The sequence below is a fragment of the Branchiostoma floridae genome, chromosome 3 (assembly GCF_000003815.2).
Source record: "Branchiostoma floridae strain S238N-H82 chromosome 3, Bfl_VNyyK, whole genome shotgun sequence".
NCBI classification, from domain to species: domain Eukaryota; kingdom Metazoa; phylum Chordata; class Leptocardii; order Amphioxiformes; family Branchiostomatidae; genus Branchiostoma; species Branchiostoma floridae.
In genome coordinates, this window is record NC_049981.1 from 28,224,432 (window position 1) to 28,241,382 (window position 16,951).

The 16,951-nt window shown below is 42.1% G+C and overlaps 1 protein-coding gene across 1 annotated transcript in view; it reads right to left on the minus strand.

Moving 5' to 3' along the window:
* Positions 1 to 11,216, minus strand: part of LOC118410790 (neuropeptide FF receptor 2-like) — a 31,777-nt gene extending 20,561 nt beyond the window's left edge. The window contains exons 1-2 of the mRNA XM_035812597.1: positions 9,729 to 11,216; positions 5,728 to 5,827 (exon numbers count right to left, since the gene is read on the minus strand). Of these exons, the coding sequence (XP_035668490.1) occupies positions 5,728 to 5,827; positions 9,729 to 10,125 (497 nt within the window). The 5' untranslated portion in view covers positions 10,126 to 11,216. The remainder of the gene's footprint in view (positions 1 to 5,727; positions 5,828 to 9,728) is intronic.
* Positions 11,217 to 16,951: the final 5,735 nt, after the last annotated feature.

The following is a 16,951-nucleotide window of genomic DNA, read 5'->3' on the forward strand; positions in this document are numbered from 1 at the left end:
CCTGATTAATCAGTATGCTCAAAGAATTTTTTATTCGGGCCCGATGTCGATAAGAGGTTCATGTGGGGCTCCCTATCACTTGAAGTGCGGCACGCTTGCGGCATTGCTGCGTTCGTTCAGTGCGTCACTGTTTTGTTATTTTCTTCGATTTTTTATGATTCAGATATTGCGCAATACGTAAAAGTATAACATAAAAGACGACAAAATATGCAACAAGTAAGAAAATTCGTTCTTTATCTCTGAAATTCGTTGAGCATCTTCCGAACGCAACAATGCCGCAAGCGTGCCGCACGTCAAGTGAGAGGGGGCCTTAAGCTAGGTTTCCCGTGCGTTTTTCTGTATGTCACAACCGTAGCTCGAGAAACCGGGAATGGATCCTTGTGACATTTGGCAGGTGGATAGTGGCCGGGGAAACACCGGTTAAGTTCGATTATGGGCCTACAAGCGGCTTTCTAGAGTACTGCTGCGGGACGTGCGGTTTAGACATTCAGTCTTCTGGACATGCTGTGCCTGTGGTACATAGCTCTTTGAGCAGAGTACGTAAGCTGTACGTTTTGCTCCCCTGGCGGGTTTTCTAACTGCAGTGGCAGAGGGCCGGTTCTGTTTCAAGCTTTGGACGAGAATAACTCAATAAGGTGCTGATGGATCTTCATGATTTTTGGTACAATTCAATCTTATAGTTTTCTGTGTATTTAGGGACCGTACGGCATTTAGTGAGGGGGGAGGGCCGGTCGCCAGGGGGGGGAGGGCCAAGCAAAAAAATATTTTGCCAGGGGGAGGGCCTAGCAATTTTTTTTTTACTTGGGGGGAGGGCCAAGCAAAAAAATAGCTTGGTCTGCCAGCAAAATATGTCCCTTAAAATCCAAGAAACGGCGTTTCAGAGGGTCAAGATTTCAAAATTTTTCTGGACCTCTGCAAAGGATCGCCCGAGGTTGGCGCTCGGGATACAGTGAAAATGCGAAAGGGAGGGGGCGGGGCTTATGCATGACGCCATCGAAAACCTTCTTCACTCACAGAAATGTTATAAAACTCTAGATTAGTCTGCCAGCAAAATTTAGCCCTGTCTTATTGCCCTCAAAATGTAAGAAATGGCGTTTCAAAGCTCGAGAGTAAATATTTGCAAATTTCCCTGGATCCCTTTTGACGTGACCGGCCTCGCGCCTTTGATGACCGACATCGTGATAATGTGTTTGGGGGGGATTTAATTTTGTATTTCTAAATTGAAATGCTATTAAAGTTAGCTTTGTTTGTCAGCAAAATATCTCCTCAAACTGAAGGAAATAGTTTTTAAGAGGGTCAAGATTTCAAAATTCTCCCGGACCTACCTTGCGATTCTTCGTGCCTTTGGCGCCGAACATGGTGTTCGGAACGTCGTTCTCAAAAACTTGAAACCCTGGTATTTTTTTTTTCATAGAAATGTCATCTAACCAGCAAATTTTCCCATAAAAAAGCAATGCAGGAAATCGTGGCAAAAAAGCGTGGCATTTCTAAAAGATCTCCTGCAAGTCTGCGGTCTCACGCCCGCCGGCGGCTAGAGAGAGGCGACCGGTCTTACCCCGCCGTCCGTGGGAAAATCAGCGTCACGCGTCGGCGCCCCCCTCCCCACTACAGTTTTGGAAGTCGAATCGTGCTGTCGTTTTAGTTTTCATTCCCCCCCCCCCCGATTTACCGTAAGTTATTACCACCACAGAACCAAGAAAAAGTCCAAAATATATGTAAATTGAAAATAGTTTCCGTCAAGCCGCTCAGGCCCGCGAGCTTGCAATACGTAAATTTAGGGAGCGGGGCGCGCGCCGCTTCGTGGCGCAAATCTACTAGAAATCCAGGTACAAATGCTTTTTAGGTGTTGTTTCAATATCAAAACAATGAAATAGCTTCTATAAAGCAAATATTTATGCCTCTATGAAGCAGATATTTATCCCTCTATTTAGCAGATATTTTGAGCCATTCTGTTTTCCTTTTTTTACTAGGGGTGAGAGATCTGCTTCTCGGTGAAAATCATGAAAAAGTATGACGCAAAGCACATTTCCAAATGCGGGAGCGCAGTGTTTTATTGGCGTCCTGAATATTTTTTCAAAGTTGATAGGAGGGGGGAGGGCCAAGCAAAAATATTTTGTCTTGGGGGGAGGGCCTAGCAAAAAAAAATTTACCTGGGGGGAGGGCCATGCAAAATTTTTTTGACCCGACCCTCTGGCGACCGGCCCTCCCCCCTCACTAAACGCCGTACGGTCCCTTAGGTACATTTATTCTAAGAAGCAGGGGTGTACAACTAGAGAGATTTGTGAAATTATGGCGACGACGACTTCTCATTATTCCTTTCCTGGCAACTACTGTAAGCTAAGTATTCTTCTGTCTTCCAACTGATGTCATTAACGCAGTCACACAGTATTTGTGTTTCTACTTCTGCATCGTCATCCTTTGCTTAGAAATGCACAAGTAATTTGCGACTCTTAAAATCTAATCGGTGTAATCTAACAAAACCGTAGCAATCACTGAAACATGATATTACAAGCACCAATTTTGAAAAGCAAACGTACCAAAACATTTGGGGGAGATGATATCTGCCATCGCTCATAATAATTCAGGTCCCGACGCTCAAAAAGCTTCAAATTCCTAAGCTTACTGCTGTACAAACATGTGTTTTTATCACCTCAATATAGCGTTATCTGAAGGATGCAGCTCTGTCTGGAAGACTTATGTACCTACTGGGCGGGTATGTGGGCAGAAGGTAGGTTTACAGTTCACAGTAAGAACCTTCTCTACTCTAGGGCACATTTCCAATGTCAAAGAATACTTTTGAGTCTGTCCTTTCCAATATGAGTCTGTCTTCTGCCTTCCTTCCCCCGCTTTCCCGATGCTGAATCGTGAATCGTCCCCAGTTCCTTATGATAGATGGCCGCATCCAATCTTGAAAATTAATTAAGGAAGTATGATAGTCACATTCATAACTTTTAATAAAGGTTCCCAAGATTTATCATCTTGCTGACCTTATATTCTAGACATGTTGAAAATATTTGAAATAAGTGTTGAACTTGCAATGAAATATAGAAAAATTTACATTTTTCGGAATAATTAAAGGATTAACTCAAGCATCTCTCAACTACAAAGACACTATGTTTAGATACTCACTCACTCACTCATTGTTTAGATACATTGAATAGCATAAAATGTAGATATAGGTTGCTGTAGTAACAGTGATAAAAGAATACGTTTCCAACTTTGCTATGAGGTTTTCTGAGAAAAGTATTATTTAAGACAATTTTGGGAATCAAATAAAATTGCTTGCAAAGGTTATAGATTTTATTTCTCAATCAACAGAAATTAGAGTAAAGTTCATCAAAACCAAGAAAACAGGTCATGTGAAGAAATCAACACTTTGGGGTTGATCTCTATTCTATCTAATTCTCTCACTATTTCATGCCAATGAAAGAAACGATGGACCACATGCCAATATGCCGCACAACTTTTAAGGCGGGTTGAAAAATAAGGCCGGTCACGGAAATTAAGTTTGAAATGAGCATGGGTCAGTGAATCTCTCTAAATCAGCCCACCTACTAAAACTGCCGCGTGCCCTTTCACAATCCACCAGTATAATAAAACGGCTAACAAATCTACCCCGCCCCATATCCTGCACACGTGACACGCATACACATTCCCCAACCTTCATGAAAGGTGGTTATTATTTCAGGTAGCACAACGGGAAAAACTTGCAAATATGATGAATGGAACTCCCTGAGGATTACTGAAGCGTAGATTGACCTTCCGATAAGCGACGGATAAGAAATTGGTTGTCGTTTTGTGATAGCATTGCTTCAGAACACATTGGAATGCGAACATCCATCAGACACGAACTGTACTCAAAACTATGATAAAACAGTAGGCTGTGCTTTTTGCATTATCCGTTCTTTGTTTATTGTAGATTATTGTCGTATATTCAGGGATTCTTCCCTGCTTCTTTCCTGGGTTTCTGGTGATGCCTTAAAGTTTGTTATTAATTGTTTTTCTACTTCAGTCTGAGAAACTAGTATGGACTTGGGTTCTGCCTTGGTAACCGTCAGCCAAAGTCTAGACGTCTCACAATAATAATAGGCATAACATGGCGAGCCAGTGTTGCCCTTACATTATACTTGTGGCTAGGTAAACCCATTTCATTATGTGTACCCAATTTTTGGTCTCTAGATTTCAAACATGTCTTACAGAATGACTTGTACTCCAAGTTGGTGAACGATCTCAGCCAGGCCTTCACTGATGTGACATGTATGGCTGCTGGCAGCATTCTGAAGTATGTAGTTTATTAATTATCTTATCCGGATGTATACCAGTAGGGTCTGGTCATTATATACTATTACTGGGGTTGTAAAGCCCTATTCCTTCGTAACCGATGCGCAAAAAAACACTGTTGTAGCTACGAAATCAATTTATCTCAGAGACAGTTACTGTTCTTCATTTGATATATTCATGTACGGGATACACCTTGGTCGTATGAATATACCGCAAATTGATTGTCCCCTCAGAAACCAAATTTAGATCTTTGTATTGGCCTGATCTAGCACCCCCCCCCCCTCCCCTCTGACGATTTACTCCCTTCTGTGGTCAAACAAGCCCGAAACATCATCTGCACAGATCCCCGTGAACACTCGAGGGAGAACTAACATGGTCTTGCATTCATACTGACTGCTCCACATAATGGCAGTCAATGAAAACTTAAGGTTCTCTAAAATCCTCAATGACTCTCGGTCGAACCCATTAGCACTTAGGTGTACGGCTGGAATAAGATGGATTTTTCAGGCTTCGGACAGCAAGTAACTGTTCTACGGGGTCCAGGTGAAGTTCCTTGGGCGTCATAACCTTGCAGGTCTCTTCCTACCGCAAATGAAAACATATTCAACACTAGGAAATTCATTCTCAAGTGATTACTAGGGCACTAAGGTATAATTTCATTTCTCCCTCTTTCTTGTTGGAATGCTTCAAGGGGTGAATTTAACTGACAAGCGTAGCTAAAATTGACGCCTCAAATACTTTAGAAGATAAAGTGCACTTCATCGCAGATTGTACCATGTATGCTAATGAGAGAAATATCCTATTTAGATATATAGAAAGTAGATTTCCTCACTTGAGAATATATGATAGTCATATTCCTCATTCGTTTTCTCAAACTGACTATAGCTAAACCTACGGCATACAAACCCACATTTTACCAAGAAGAAGCCGAGCTTGCTATGATATTCGTACCAACAAGTGTATGTTTTGTCTTTGTTATGACCTGTGCTTACACGTAGCTTGGTTGGCAAAATATAGAACAAAAGTCTTCATTCATTCATTAGTATAGTTACAGTTTGTTTGTTGTATTTTGCAAAGAACGCACGCCACCAAACTCTGATACACATCATACTCCTCTGAGCAAGCAATACGGTACGATCCTGTCGAATCATGACGGTTTTGTTTCTATTTTCCTATTTATGGTAGAAATGTTTGCATTTCTCAAGTATTGATTCATACTTCTTAGCTCAATAGAAGTGCTACACATGGCTGCACCGTGGCTGTTTGAGATGATATAAAGGTGTGTATGAAACTGCTTTGTCAAGTAATCTCGCGGCCACGCTCGATACCTCCTCCACCTCTCCCTGTCATCTGGACCTTCACATCTGAACCCCAGACTCCCTTAAGCATTATCGATTACAATATCACACATCGCTTATCTTTCTTAGCAGGGAAGAAAATCTTTACCTGCAGACGGCGAGCGCCGTGAGAGTGAAGGCCGAGCCGCTGATGGCCACACCCTGCAGCGTGTTGCTCACCCTGCACATCAGGAAACCCAGACCCTCCTCTGGAGGAAACACAAACAACACCAAGGGTTATAATATAAGCGACATCGTGGTTGGGGCTGCAATGTCTTTCTGAAGGAACGTAATTTTTGACGAGTTTGCTTAGTGCAAGGCTACATAAACCACGTCTAACGCTCACCATAGCACCATCTTTCTCCTTAGTCAGAAACATCAAGGTTATAATTAGGCGAGCTAATAAAACTGACTCAAAAGGCGACGCAAGGATTACGAATGTTTCTCGAGAAATATAATTCCCTGCCCCATTTAGGCCGGACCCCTACTCTTTCCAATAAGTGTGGCGGGTTCTTATAGGTGTTTGTACTGTGGTGTGAATGTCCTCAAACATTAGACCTCCATTATTATCCCGGGGACATCACAACAGGCTCATCACTCAGATACATCCGATGAAGGTTATGTTATCTATCCAGCATGTTGTATTCGATCCAACCACTACTTCTTATCTGCTCACGTTTTGATTGTTGACATTGTGGAAAATGTAGAATACCAAGTCAAAATCGATCATCGATTTTGGCAAAAACACAATTATTTTATGTAGTGGTAGAGATGGCATACTAGTCTTTACCTTACTTGAGCGTTTGCAATTGACTTAGAACATGTTTATTTAGATTGCAACCTAATGTGCTGCGTAAGATCAAGTGTCATTTTGGAGTGTTGGGTTTCGTGTTAGCTGTTAGACAATTGTAACTAAGTCGAGAATGGTTCCAGTTTGCTAATTATAATCATCGGCGTACATGTGCAAGATGGACACTGCATCGGGTCATCATTTACATTCATGAGATCTAACATCCTTTCTTGTAGCGTGCCCGATATGTCCGTGTGGTCTAACGTACGACCTACTTAATTGAAAGCGATAGCCCTTTTGGCATCGTTTCATCGCACCATGTTCCCGTCAATTCTCATCTAGATTGGCTCCAAGTAGTCATATCAAATGAAAGCACATCGTTGAAAGTCACGCAGCGTCGGTATCGCAACATTTGAGAGATCTAGTCATATTAACGCCGCCAACGCTAATTACTTGGAGTAAGCTCTTCCTCGTAACTCCAGGGGTAAAGTTAAGATTTAATGTGTTTGGCATCCTTTCTGAATTGCTTTTTTAGTGAGGCCAGTTCCGTATGGACTTTAATCGATGTGTAGTCCATGCATGTCCTTGATAAAGGAGTTATCTGTGTACTCTTCAGTATTGGTTCTGCAGTGTTCAGCTTGTGAGATACTAAGCACGACACAAGGAACTTTTGCTTCCTTTAGATATCTACTTTTGTCCTTCCGGAGTGATTTCGGGGATGCCGATTGATTGTTAAGGATTTGAAATGTTCTTTAATTGTCATTTGCATCTGGAATCAATTTATCTTAGTTGGTAATGAGTCCTCGAGGACGCTATGTTGAGCATTGCAATTCTACGTCTACATCTACAGAGTACAATGCAAAGCACCTCGCGGGGCATAGTGCTCAGGGAGTGAGGTATTCCCCCCAAAATGGTGTATGAAAATAAAACAATCAAGAAAACAGTGTACGTAGTCATAATGCTCCCTGTGCGAGTTCCCCGCATACTGGGTCCAGGTAAATGAATGCCTAGGGAAGCTAGAAGAGTGCATAGACTAATATTGCTCATCAAGCGGCAGGTGGTTTGTAGTCAGGGGTAATTATAGAGATTGCAGTACCCCAACTGGGCTATTGAAGAAAAAAGACTATCGATTTTGTTAAGAATTGTGAATAAGTCCCCAATGTGGACAATGGACAGAAGGCTTGAATAGGTACTGTGACTTGTTGATTGGCATGAAAAAGTCATCTACTGGCTGATGAACTGAACGCAAACTGGTTATGATGATCCAGAAAATTCTTTTCCAAATCGTCTCTCTTATCAGCATACAAGTCCATCTGGGTTGGTACAAACTTCAACATGAATCGCTGATGAGCTTCCATGCTGGTTATGACTATGATAAATACATTATAAAATTCATCGCAATCTCAAGAGTTTTATAAGTCGTATTGGAGACCTTGGCCTATCGCTTGTCTTTATAATCACTGAACTTTATTAAATTTCATGACAATTATGGACTTTTTTTACGATCACAGATCTATCTACTTTATCAGTGACCCCTTGTATCGTCCTGGTAAAATATGGCATTGCAATATTGAAAAAGCTACCAGTTCATATTCAATCTGTCGTGACATTTTGCAACCAATCTCTGGTGACATAACGTTCATTTGCATTTTCATGTATGTAGCTAGACATTGCTATGCTGTAATAATATTACAGCATAGCAGTTATATAGTTATATTACAACATTACTAATATTGACTTTCGGCAGCCCAATGGCTTCAGAAAGTAGGCGTTATGTGCAAGGATGATACTTTGACCATGGGACCGAACCTGAGCGTGTGGCCACAACGTACGGGGGGAGGGGGAGTTACGACTCCCTCTGCCATTGGATGGGGCCGAAGCAAAGAAACTTTTATTCTGTTCTCCAGTAAATTGCTTCATGGTCTGAGATCATGTGTTGAATGTGCTAAAGGTCGGCTTCCAGCGCTGCACATAAAGTGCATGTATTCACCGTATATCACATTTATAACATACTTCCTGGACACAAAGAATGGGGCATGTGAAGGATGGCAGAGCAATGTTCACGGCGTTCTACTCTTTGTGAATACAAATATCATACAGAGATAGAGGATTTTTAGAAATGAATCATTGATATTCATATTCATTTCAAATCATTCGTACATTGTTGAATTCATTACTGTACTAAGATGCAATGCTAGCAATTACAACCTTAAATATTGTTGCAGTTCTTGTAATTATCAACCCTTACTTGATGGTTGCTTTATGAAAGGCAGATCGCTCACAATCAACGTTATGCAGTAAATATTGCAACAAATTACTCACGGGACCAACTAATAGTGGGTATAATTGCTGATCATGATCGAATTTTGATGATTTGTCTGCTTCGATTTTTTTAAGAACGAAGACTGAGGTAAAATAACAGACGTGCCTTCAAAAGGACGTTAATCTGTTGCAGGCCTTTTACAGCGTGATATATCGCATCGTTATTGGTATTTTTACTACTTTCCTACAAGATTTGTATCACTTAAGCTCCGCGGCTTTCCATTGTCAAACTCGAAGAATTTCTTCCTGTCATCACGCTGCGAAGTGCGTGCCCTAACCAGTGAAATGAGGTACAACAGAGCAGCCATAAATCTTGGGCGTTATGCACATTGAGGAATTCTGTGGGTCCGTGAATACTCCCAGCGGGATCCAGCAGTAAAGAAGTTGGGCGATTACTGTCATTTCTGTCGGTGAGTAACGCATAGGAGATTACAATAATTGGAAAACTTTCGCACTCAGTGGGGTGCCATAAGATAGGGGATAGCTCCAGATAGATGGCGATAGACTACGTGTTCCAAGTTGTGATGTGATAACTCTTGGCGCACATACAAACCGCACTGTAGGAACTGACAGATTCCGCTCATCCAGGTGAACAGCATGATATACAGTTCATTTGGGACTATCGTCTTTTTAATGTTTCCTCTTTTCTTTAGTCGTAAAAAATAAATTGGCATCGTTGAGGAAAAATAAGACAATGACGTTCCATGCAAGACAGGACGTTACCTTCAGGGAGGATCCGTACTCATTTATTTATTTATTTAATTGCTTGTTCAAGTACGTACCGGCTATGAGGTACGTGTAGGAACTAGATGCACAATGTGCCTAAGAGAAGAGTAAGAGAGCCCCTAGGAGTATAGCTCGTGGCTGGAAAATGAAACATAAAATGTATACTCAATGTTTATATCAAGGTTTCATTACTCACTCTCGCAATCATTATCAAGGGCAATAGTTCCAAAATATGAAAGTTAACAGAAGTAAAGCATTAAAAGGATCCTTACCTTGTGAAAAGAAGGGGTGGAAGAGGTCGTACGGTATGCAGAATATGCCAACAAGTAGGTCCGCGAATCCCAGGTTAAATACAAAACAGAGGGCCGGTGTCCTAAGATGTGGCTTCCTCCTGATTAAGAAAACTAGCAGTAGGTTCCCGAGGATACAGACAATGAACACCGTCAAATAGGCGACAAGGTGGAGCATTATGGCGGGAAGGGGCGACCCTTTGTCAACTGGCCCCATCTGGTATCCATCCGTAACGTTTATTGTGCTGATCCCATCGGAGCGGTTTGTCTCTGTGGGCATCTTGTCGCATGCTGGAGGCACAGTCGGCATGACGGTTGTGGTGAACACCACCAGGTCATCTCGTGGCGCTTGCATCTTTAAAGTCGGACTGCATTGCATCCAAAGTCAAGCGATTTCCTTGAAACTATCTCCGACTTTGCCCGAACGGTTCTTCTCCAAGCGCCGTCGCGACCGTGATCTAAGCAGACATGACAGATTGCTAATGTATCCATGGCAGCTACGGGCCCATATCGACATAATTGCAAAGATATTACGGGAGTAGCCACATAACGTCCTGCGGGCGTACATCACTGCAGGCCGGTTCTATAACCACCAGATTCCCCCAAAGCACATTCGGATCGACTCAACAAATGTGGTACGCCCGGGAAAAGGATTTCAGATACACCAGGCCGATCTTGTGGTCAATTTAGTCATCCCCTGTGGCCATCGAATTGTTCTGATATGATATGCCTCTCCATTAGATACGACTGGGGCAACAGATTCCAGCTACATGATAGTCTCCCACCACCGCCGGCACAAACCCCGCAGTATCTACACTCCACCGCACGGGTGGACTGGTTCAGCCCAGAATCCCCACGCCTTACCGCAAACGTTCAAACATCCCACACTCTCCAAACTGTCACGAGCGCTGTCTCCCCAAAGACGAACATATAGAACAGCTTTGGTCGGAACTTCCGTTGACGGCATACGCCCTACCACAGCAGTCTTAGTCCACATCCATACGCGCAACATTAAACAGCGATGGCATCCCAATGGATAACATCCTGTCCCCTAGCGGAGTCAGCATGTTCAACAAATGTGGCAGGAGTCGATTGAATTCACCCGAGCAAGAAATTCGCGTGAGTAAACGACTGGGTCCGATGAATTGTACATTAAGGTATAAGACGAGCAGCTACGCGGGGGGATTGAGCATTGCTGGCGACTGATGAGGAACCGCAAAGGAGCCCAAGTGCATCACACCACCATCTGTAACGGCTCTTTGTTTCACATCGCCCAAAGCCGGCAATCCTGGCCTTCACTAAGCCCACAGACAGGGAGAGTAGTTTCCAGTCGGACTGTAATCCCCCAGCCTTCCCACCAAATACCACTCATGTTTCTGAGGGTTTGCCAAACTCATTAAGATTCATATTTGATAGTCGCCATTAGACAGAACAGAACAGCTGTATTTAGACGTATTGCAGCGGCCGTTATTAACAGAAATATCTCGCTGAAAGGCCACTTTACCCCCCTGGTGCGTGGCCTTCATAAATATGCACCTGTAAAACCTGTAAGTATATGTCAGCTCTGGCTTATATTCCGTGCAGTAAACGTGCCAATTTACCTTATCTTCTAAACTATTGCCCCGTAAATGTATTGCCGTTACTTTTATAAGATATGGGCGTTGTGTAGTGCTATCTTGGAAATGAGTCTTCACTCTCCACTGATGAGAGACTTAGTACCTGCACAGGGAGCCGCACATCTGTGTCCCCTCGGGAGCACTGCTTGATATTTAAAACGATAAGCCCACTCCTCACCACCGCGGCTAACCGTTTGATGTGCGGAAATCTGGCCTATATGGTGGTACTTCGCATTTCCAATATCTCTCCATGTGATTCGTATATCATTATAAAACAGCGCGCGTACTCTCTGTACTAGAAATTAATTACTGTTAGAGATTAGATCTTGTTTACAACGATCATGTATGATAAACTACCCATATGTGTATACGTAACGTTACATGCTATGTAGGTGGAGATACGTCGACGTAGATCTATCCTGAAAAGGCGGGATGGGCACTGCCGCGGGCTTTGGATTGAAACGTAGTGCTCATCCCATCTGTCTTACGGTGTTTTCAATGGAATCCATAGTCAAGTGTTAACATTCTCTTTAAATATTTCTACGGAATGTCTACATTACATTACAAAAACTCCACGACACACTCACATCGAAGCACCCCATTATGGCCAGTATCAAGCTTTTGACAGAATCAGAAATATGACAATCAAATGTTCTTTGACGTTACAGCGACCTATTCACAGACAATATGATATCATGGGCAACGAGAGCTCTGCGTCAGCGTATAAAACTTGAGAGTTGCGGCGTGGTCTTATAACAAGAGCCCTTGTCACTATGTCTTATTGTCTGCTCAGACATGACAATTCTCTTGTCGACGTTATTTGCCTGAGGCAAGATCGATTCAACATACTACAGCAGACCAACAGGCACTAGTACTTTAGCCATGCTGACAAGAGTATCTGTTATGCACTGTCTCCTTTCTAAGGATGAAACGAGATAACTATATATATATATATATATATATATATATATATATATATATATATATATATATATATATATACAGAATCCGGCGTGACATTTCTTTTCTGGGAATATATGGAAGAGTGGTTTGGACTTGTGGACAATGTGAGGCCGCGAAATGGTGGCAAGAGTTATGCACCTTATCCACAGTTTCTGATTTTGAGTGATCCAACAAGTACTTCTTTTTTTTTTAAACAAAACATGTAAACATGAAAAAAGAAATGCACCAGGTTGATGTATTTTCATCATAACATTGTAATTCACATACATACATATATACATCGAAAAAAAAAGTATTTATAAACTGAACAAGGAAGTACAATGATTACCACACATCCTTACTCCAACTGTCCAAAGCCAGAATCTGAGTGTACCGTACAAAATGTCTGTATCAAATGTCCTCACTCAGATCGCAAATTTTGCCAGCTGTAGACACACAAAAAAGGCTGGTGGTAGGTTTCATCGGATAACAGGAAACACAACGTTTATGTCCTAGGCCTAGGAAATGTGATTAAGCCTGACATCACCTGCAATATCTGAACAATGCTAATGAACACCTGTCTCATTTTCTTTCACCACAATAGACTTATGAAACTAATAAACCTGAAACTAGTAGACTTAGGACTATCAAAACAGCTTCTTTCAAATGTAATGGTGCATTGATCACTAGTGTACAGTTACATTTTAAGTAGTATGTATTTTTGCTTGGCTTTAACAGCTTTTCAAGAGACTTAAATATAAGATGTTGTTTGATTATGAATAACAATCGTATTAGATCATGGCCATTCCCCTCATTAAATTCACACAAAAGTCAATTTCTTGGCTGGTGTCCCGTTTAACAGCTTTTGGCGTCGTTCATCAGCAACTGGCTTAACGAGAACATTCAAAAGGGATGCTGTCTAACTTGATATTCAACATCATTCATTCATCAACAAGGTTATAACAAAGTGACGGGCAGATACCTCGTGGGGCTGTATCAGTTTAGTCAGGCTTTCATTTATGACGCATTTCCCTCCCGGTAAAAGCAAATGTCAAACAACGCTCTTACTTGTAAAATGCAGCTTCACAGAAAAGAAGTCCCATGTCATAAATCCCACCAAGACAGCCCGGTGACCATGATTTATAGGATACAGATTCCACGGAGATACACAATTGCCAAGCTCTCTTTGATCACCGATGAATCCATCTATCATCGCTTCCACAGAGTATCAAGTGGGGACAGCACAATTGCCATGAAGAATTGTCGTATAAAGCACGCCTTAAAGTATCATGCTTATCAGGCTAATGGTGATGCACCAGATAATGTATTAAGATATGTTTTGCCTGCGGACCCATGCAAGATCCTGTCATCTCGGCTTGACAGGTAATAACAGCATTCGAGTCGTCTAGTTTTCTCCATCGCCCAGGTAATACTATCTGCCAACAGTCAATGTTTGAGGAAATGGCGGTTACTTTTCATCTGCTGTAGAAATTGCGATCGATGTCTCCCCGGCAGCAGGGGTCATGGCATGCATGTCTAGGACAGTTTCTGTCCGCTAACGCAAGGCAGAGAATTGTCTCTGTGTCATGGACGCTGTTCTGACATACTCTCATACTGCTGTTCTGGGCGTCTAAGGTTAAAAGCATGAGCGTGTGGCCGCCATTCCTCAGTAAGCAAATATTCCCCGGTATCTGCTCAAAAACTAGGCGTGAAATTGGAAAAGGTTCAGGGCTGGTTGGGTATCGTGAATAAAGGTAACTTATGACATCTTAGTAAATACATTAGACATCAGAAACGAGACAAATCATATGGCAAATAACGGTCGTTCTCCCATCGCAAATGTGCATATCAGGAATCCGTCAATTCATCAACAGACTTAGAAGAGTTGAATTACTTGACTAAAATGTAATGGAAAGTAAACGTTATCCGACCTGTTACCTAGAGACGTTTAGCACATTATGAGTACAGCGTACGGCAGTAATTCCTTGTACACACCCACACATACACGTACAGGAACAAGCAGGCAAACCGCAGCCCAAGGCCACCAGAAAAGTTCGACTGTAGACATCCTGCCAAACATTGTAGACTCTTCAATTATAGATAAACAATAATCCTTGAAAACCAATTCAACATGTGTTCCTATGCCCAGCGGGAAAATGAAGGCGTCACGGCCATACTATAGAAAGCAATATCGGTATGCCCAATTTTCTCCCAGCTTCGGGCTCCAGCCTCATGTAATATTTACTGGCAGCCCCATCATCTTCAAATGCTCCAGGTATAATCAACAAGGCTTAAGACCGGTGCGCCCGCAGATCAATTATAGATACGTCCTAATCCAGCTAATCCCGCTATAGGTTATGATACAACTTTACTTTCCTGCTAGGAAACGTCAAAAGTCGTTATGTTCACCAGAACAGTTTGCGTGGATTATAGCTACTGTTCAAACAACCAGAGCTATACGCGGCCATTCTCGCCTTCAGGGCTTATATATATTCATTTGTCAATCAATGAAAATGCACTGGACTGTAGCAAACGTATAGATACAACAGAGAAAAACTGTGTTATCACTAAATCATAACAATTGATATCATATGTGTCTATCATAGTCTCATCGGAAGTGGTTCTATGTATCTAATCAGCCCTTGGGGGGTATTTCAAGAGGTTGGTACGGCAGCCCACAAAGTTGCTTGTACCAGACTTACGAATTTAATGCTGCATGAATACTCAAATCCGTCTGAGTCTTATGAAGTATAGACGTTGTCTGCTCAACTGCTTCCGTACGCCCTCTTTCCATTATAAACGCATCAGAGCCCCTTTTGTGTTACCGCACTACTTAAGCGTTTACTTCACTGTCATTAGATAGATGTCGTTGCTGTGGGCAATCTGACAACGTCGAGACGTCAACTTCTTTCATCTATTATCGCCGTCGTCTCCATTGGAAACCATCATATCACATCGTCATTTCATGTCTATTACCTCTGATAAACAAAGCATTTCAACTGAAGCACGCAGAGCACTAGAAACTCCCACAGAATACGTAGACGACTTATCTCCTCAAAGATTAATCCGAAAGAGAATTACGAATTCTTAGCATGTCCCTAATTTCTCCGGATCTGTAATGTTACTTCAGATATTTATTTTACCTGCACAATTGTGTCATACAACGAAAAGAAACATCACTGGCTTATAGTTTGTGAACTAATTTGATTATACCAACATTTGAGAACATAGCAGTACTATCAGACAAATGGAGGACAGATTCCCATAGTGCCTCTGTTTAGCCACGAATATAAACCTACAGTACACAGTTTACAGCAAAGAATACCTGGTGGTAGCGATTTCGTTACAATGAAGGTATCCTATTTTAATAGGAGGTGTGCGCAATGATCCATAGCTTAAGGCGGTGAACTGTTTATCTACTCACTACAAGTGTACGTAATTGCTGTGCTGTTGTATCTGAGGCACTTTAGGGTCTGGGTCTGGCGCCTACTTAGAGGGATACTGTCAAATATAACGTCAAAAATCTTGTCATGAATAGCACTCAGAACAGATAAAACGCATAATGTACTGTTATTATAGCTTGTGGGAATTTATATAGAAAATATGCAGGTATCGTAGCAATGAATAGTTCCATTACCAGAATTTTAACTAAAACCCATGTGTGAACCGAACTTCAGTAACTGCATTAAATTGAGCCAATTAACGAACAGGGGTACATCAACCGCATAAAACCTGGCTTAATTCTGTCTCACGGATAAGACTATTAGTCAAGTATACGCAGACTTGTTCAACATTATGTTCTTTCCAAGTAAAACAAGCAATAAGTTCCTCTTGGGTGTACGAAAGTGGTTTTCTATTAGAATGCTCCATATAGTTTCTCATCAAAATGGGGTTCTCAAGTAAGTGGCAACATTATGGTATCCTTAAATCATACCAACATACATCATGTTTATTATACGGTTAGACAGCCCAACCTTGACATTGGATGTTGGTGAGGGGTAGAGCTTTCTTAATACTATGAACTTTAACTTATGGCGTTACTTCAAGAAAACTCACTGATATGACTGGAAGGCCGTGAGTTAGCGTTATTGCAATAGCTGGCATTAAGTGTGCCTACTGTGATCCGCCTGTCCTGCTGTAATGTCCAGCTGGTCAGTTTTAATCTGGAACCATGTTACTGGTCAGTCAGTCGTGACATAGGCCTTGACTGGTGGCCAAATGTCGCAATCACTACAGCGGCCAAGTTGAGCAGGGCTTTCAGACAATCGATTGAGTTATAAGTGAACATCTGCTGTCTGGGGAACGTAACGATGTGTGTGCGTGTGTGTGTGTGTGTGCGCGCGCGCGCGCGCGCGCGCGCGCGTGTGTGTGTGTGTGTGTGTGTGTGTGATTTGTGAGTGTGTATGAAAGCACACTAGGTCATGGTATCATAACTGAGACATCACATTGAAAATTGCCTTTCCAATTTTCTTTCCACTACATCAACGGTCTCATATTTACCAACATGCATGACCACCAACATGCTATTTGTGCAGGCGGTTTTATGACTGCTTTCTCCATAGCTTATCGTGTAAGCACGTGTATGTTGGTCATGATTTTACAACTGTAGCCGACGTTACAGCTGTCGGCATGGTAATGATGTCTGCA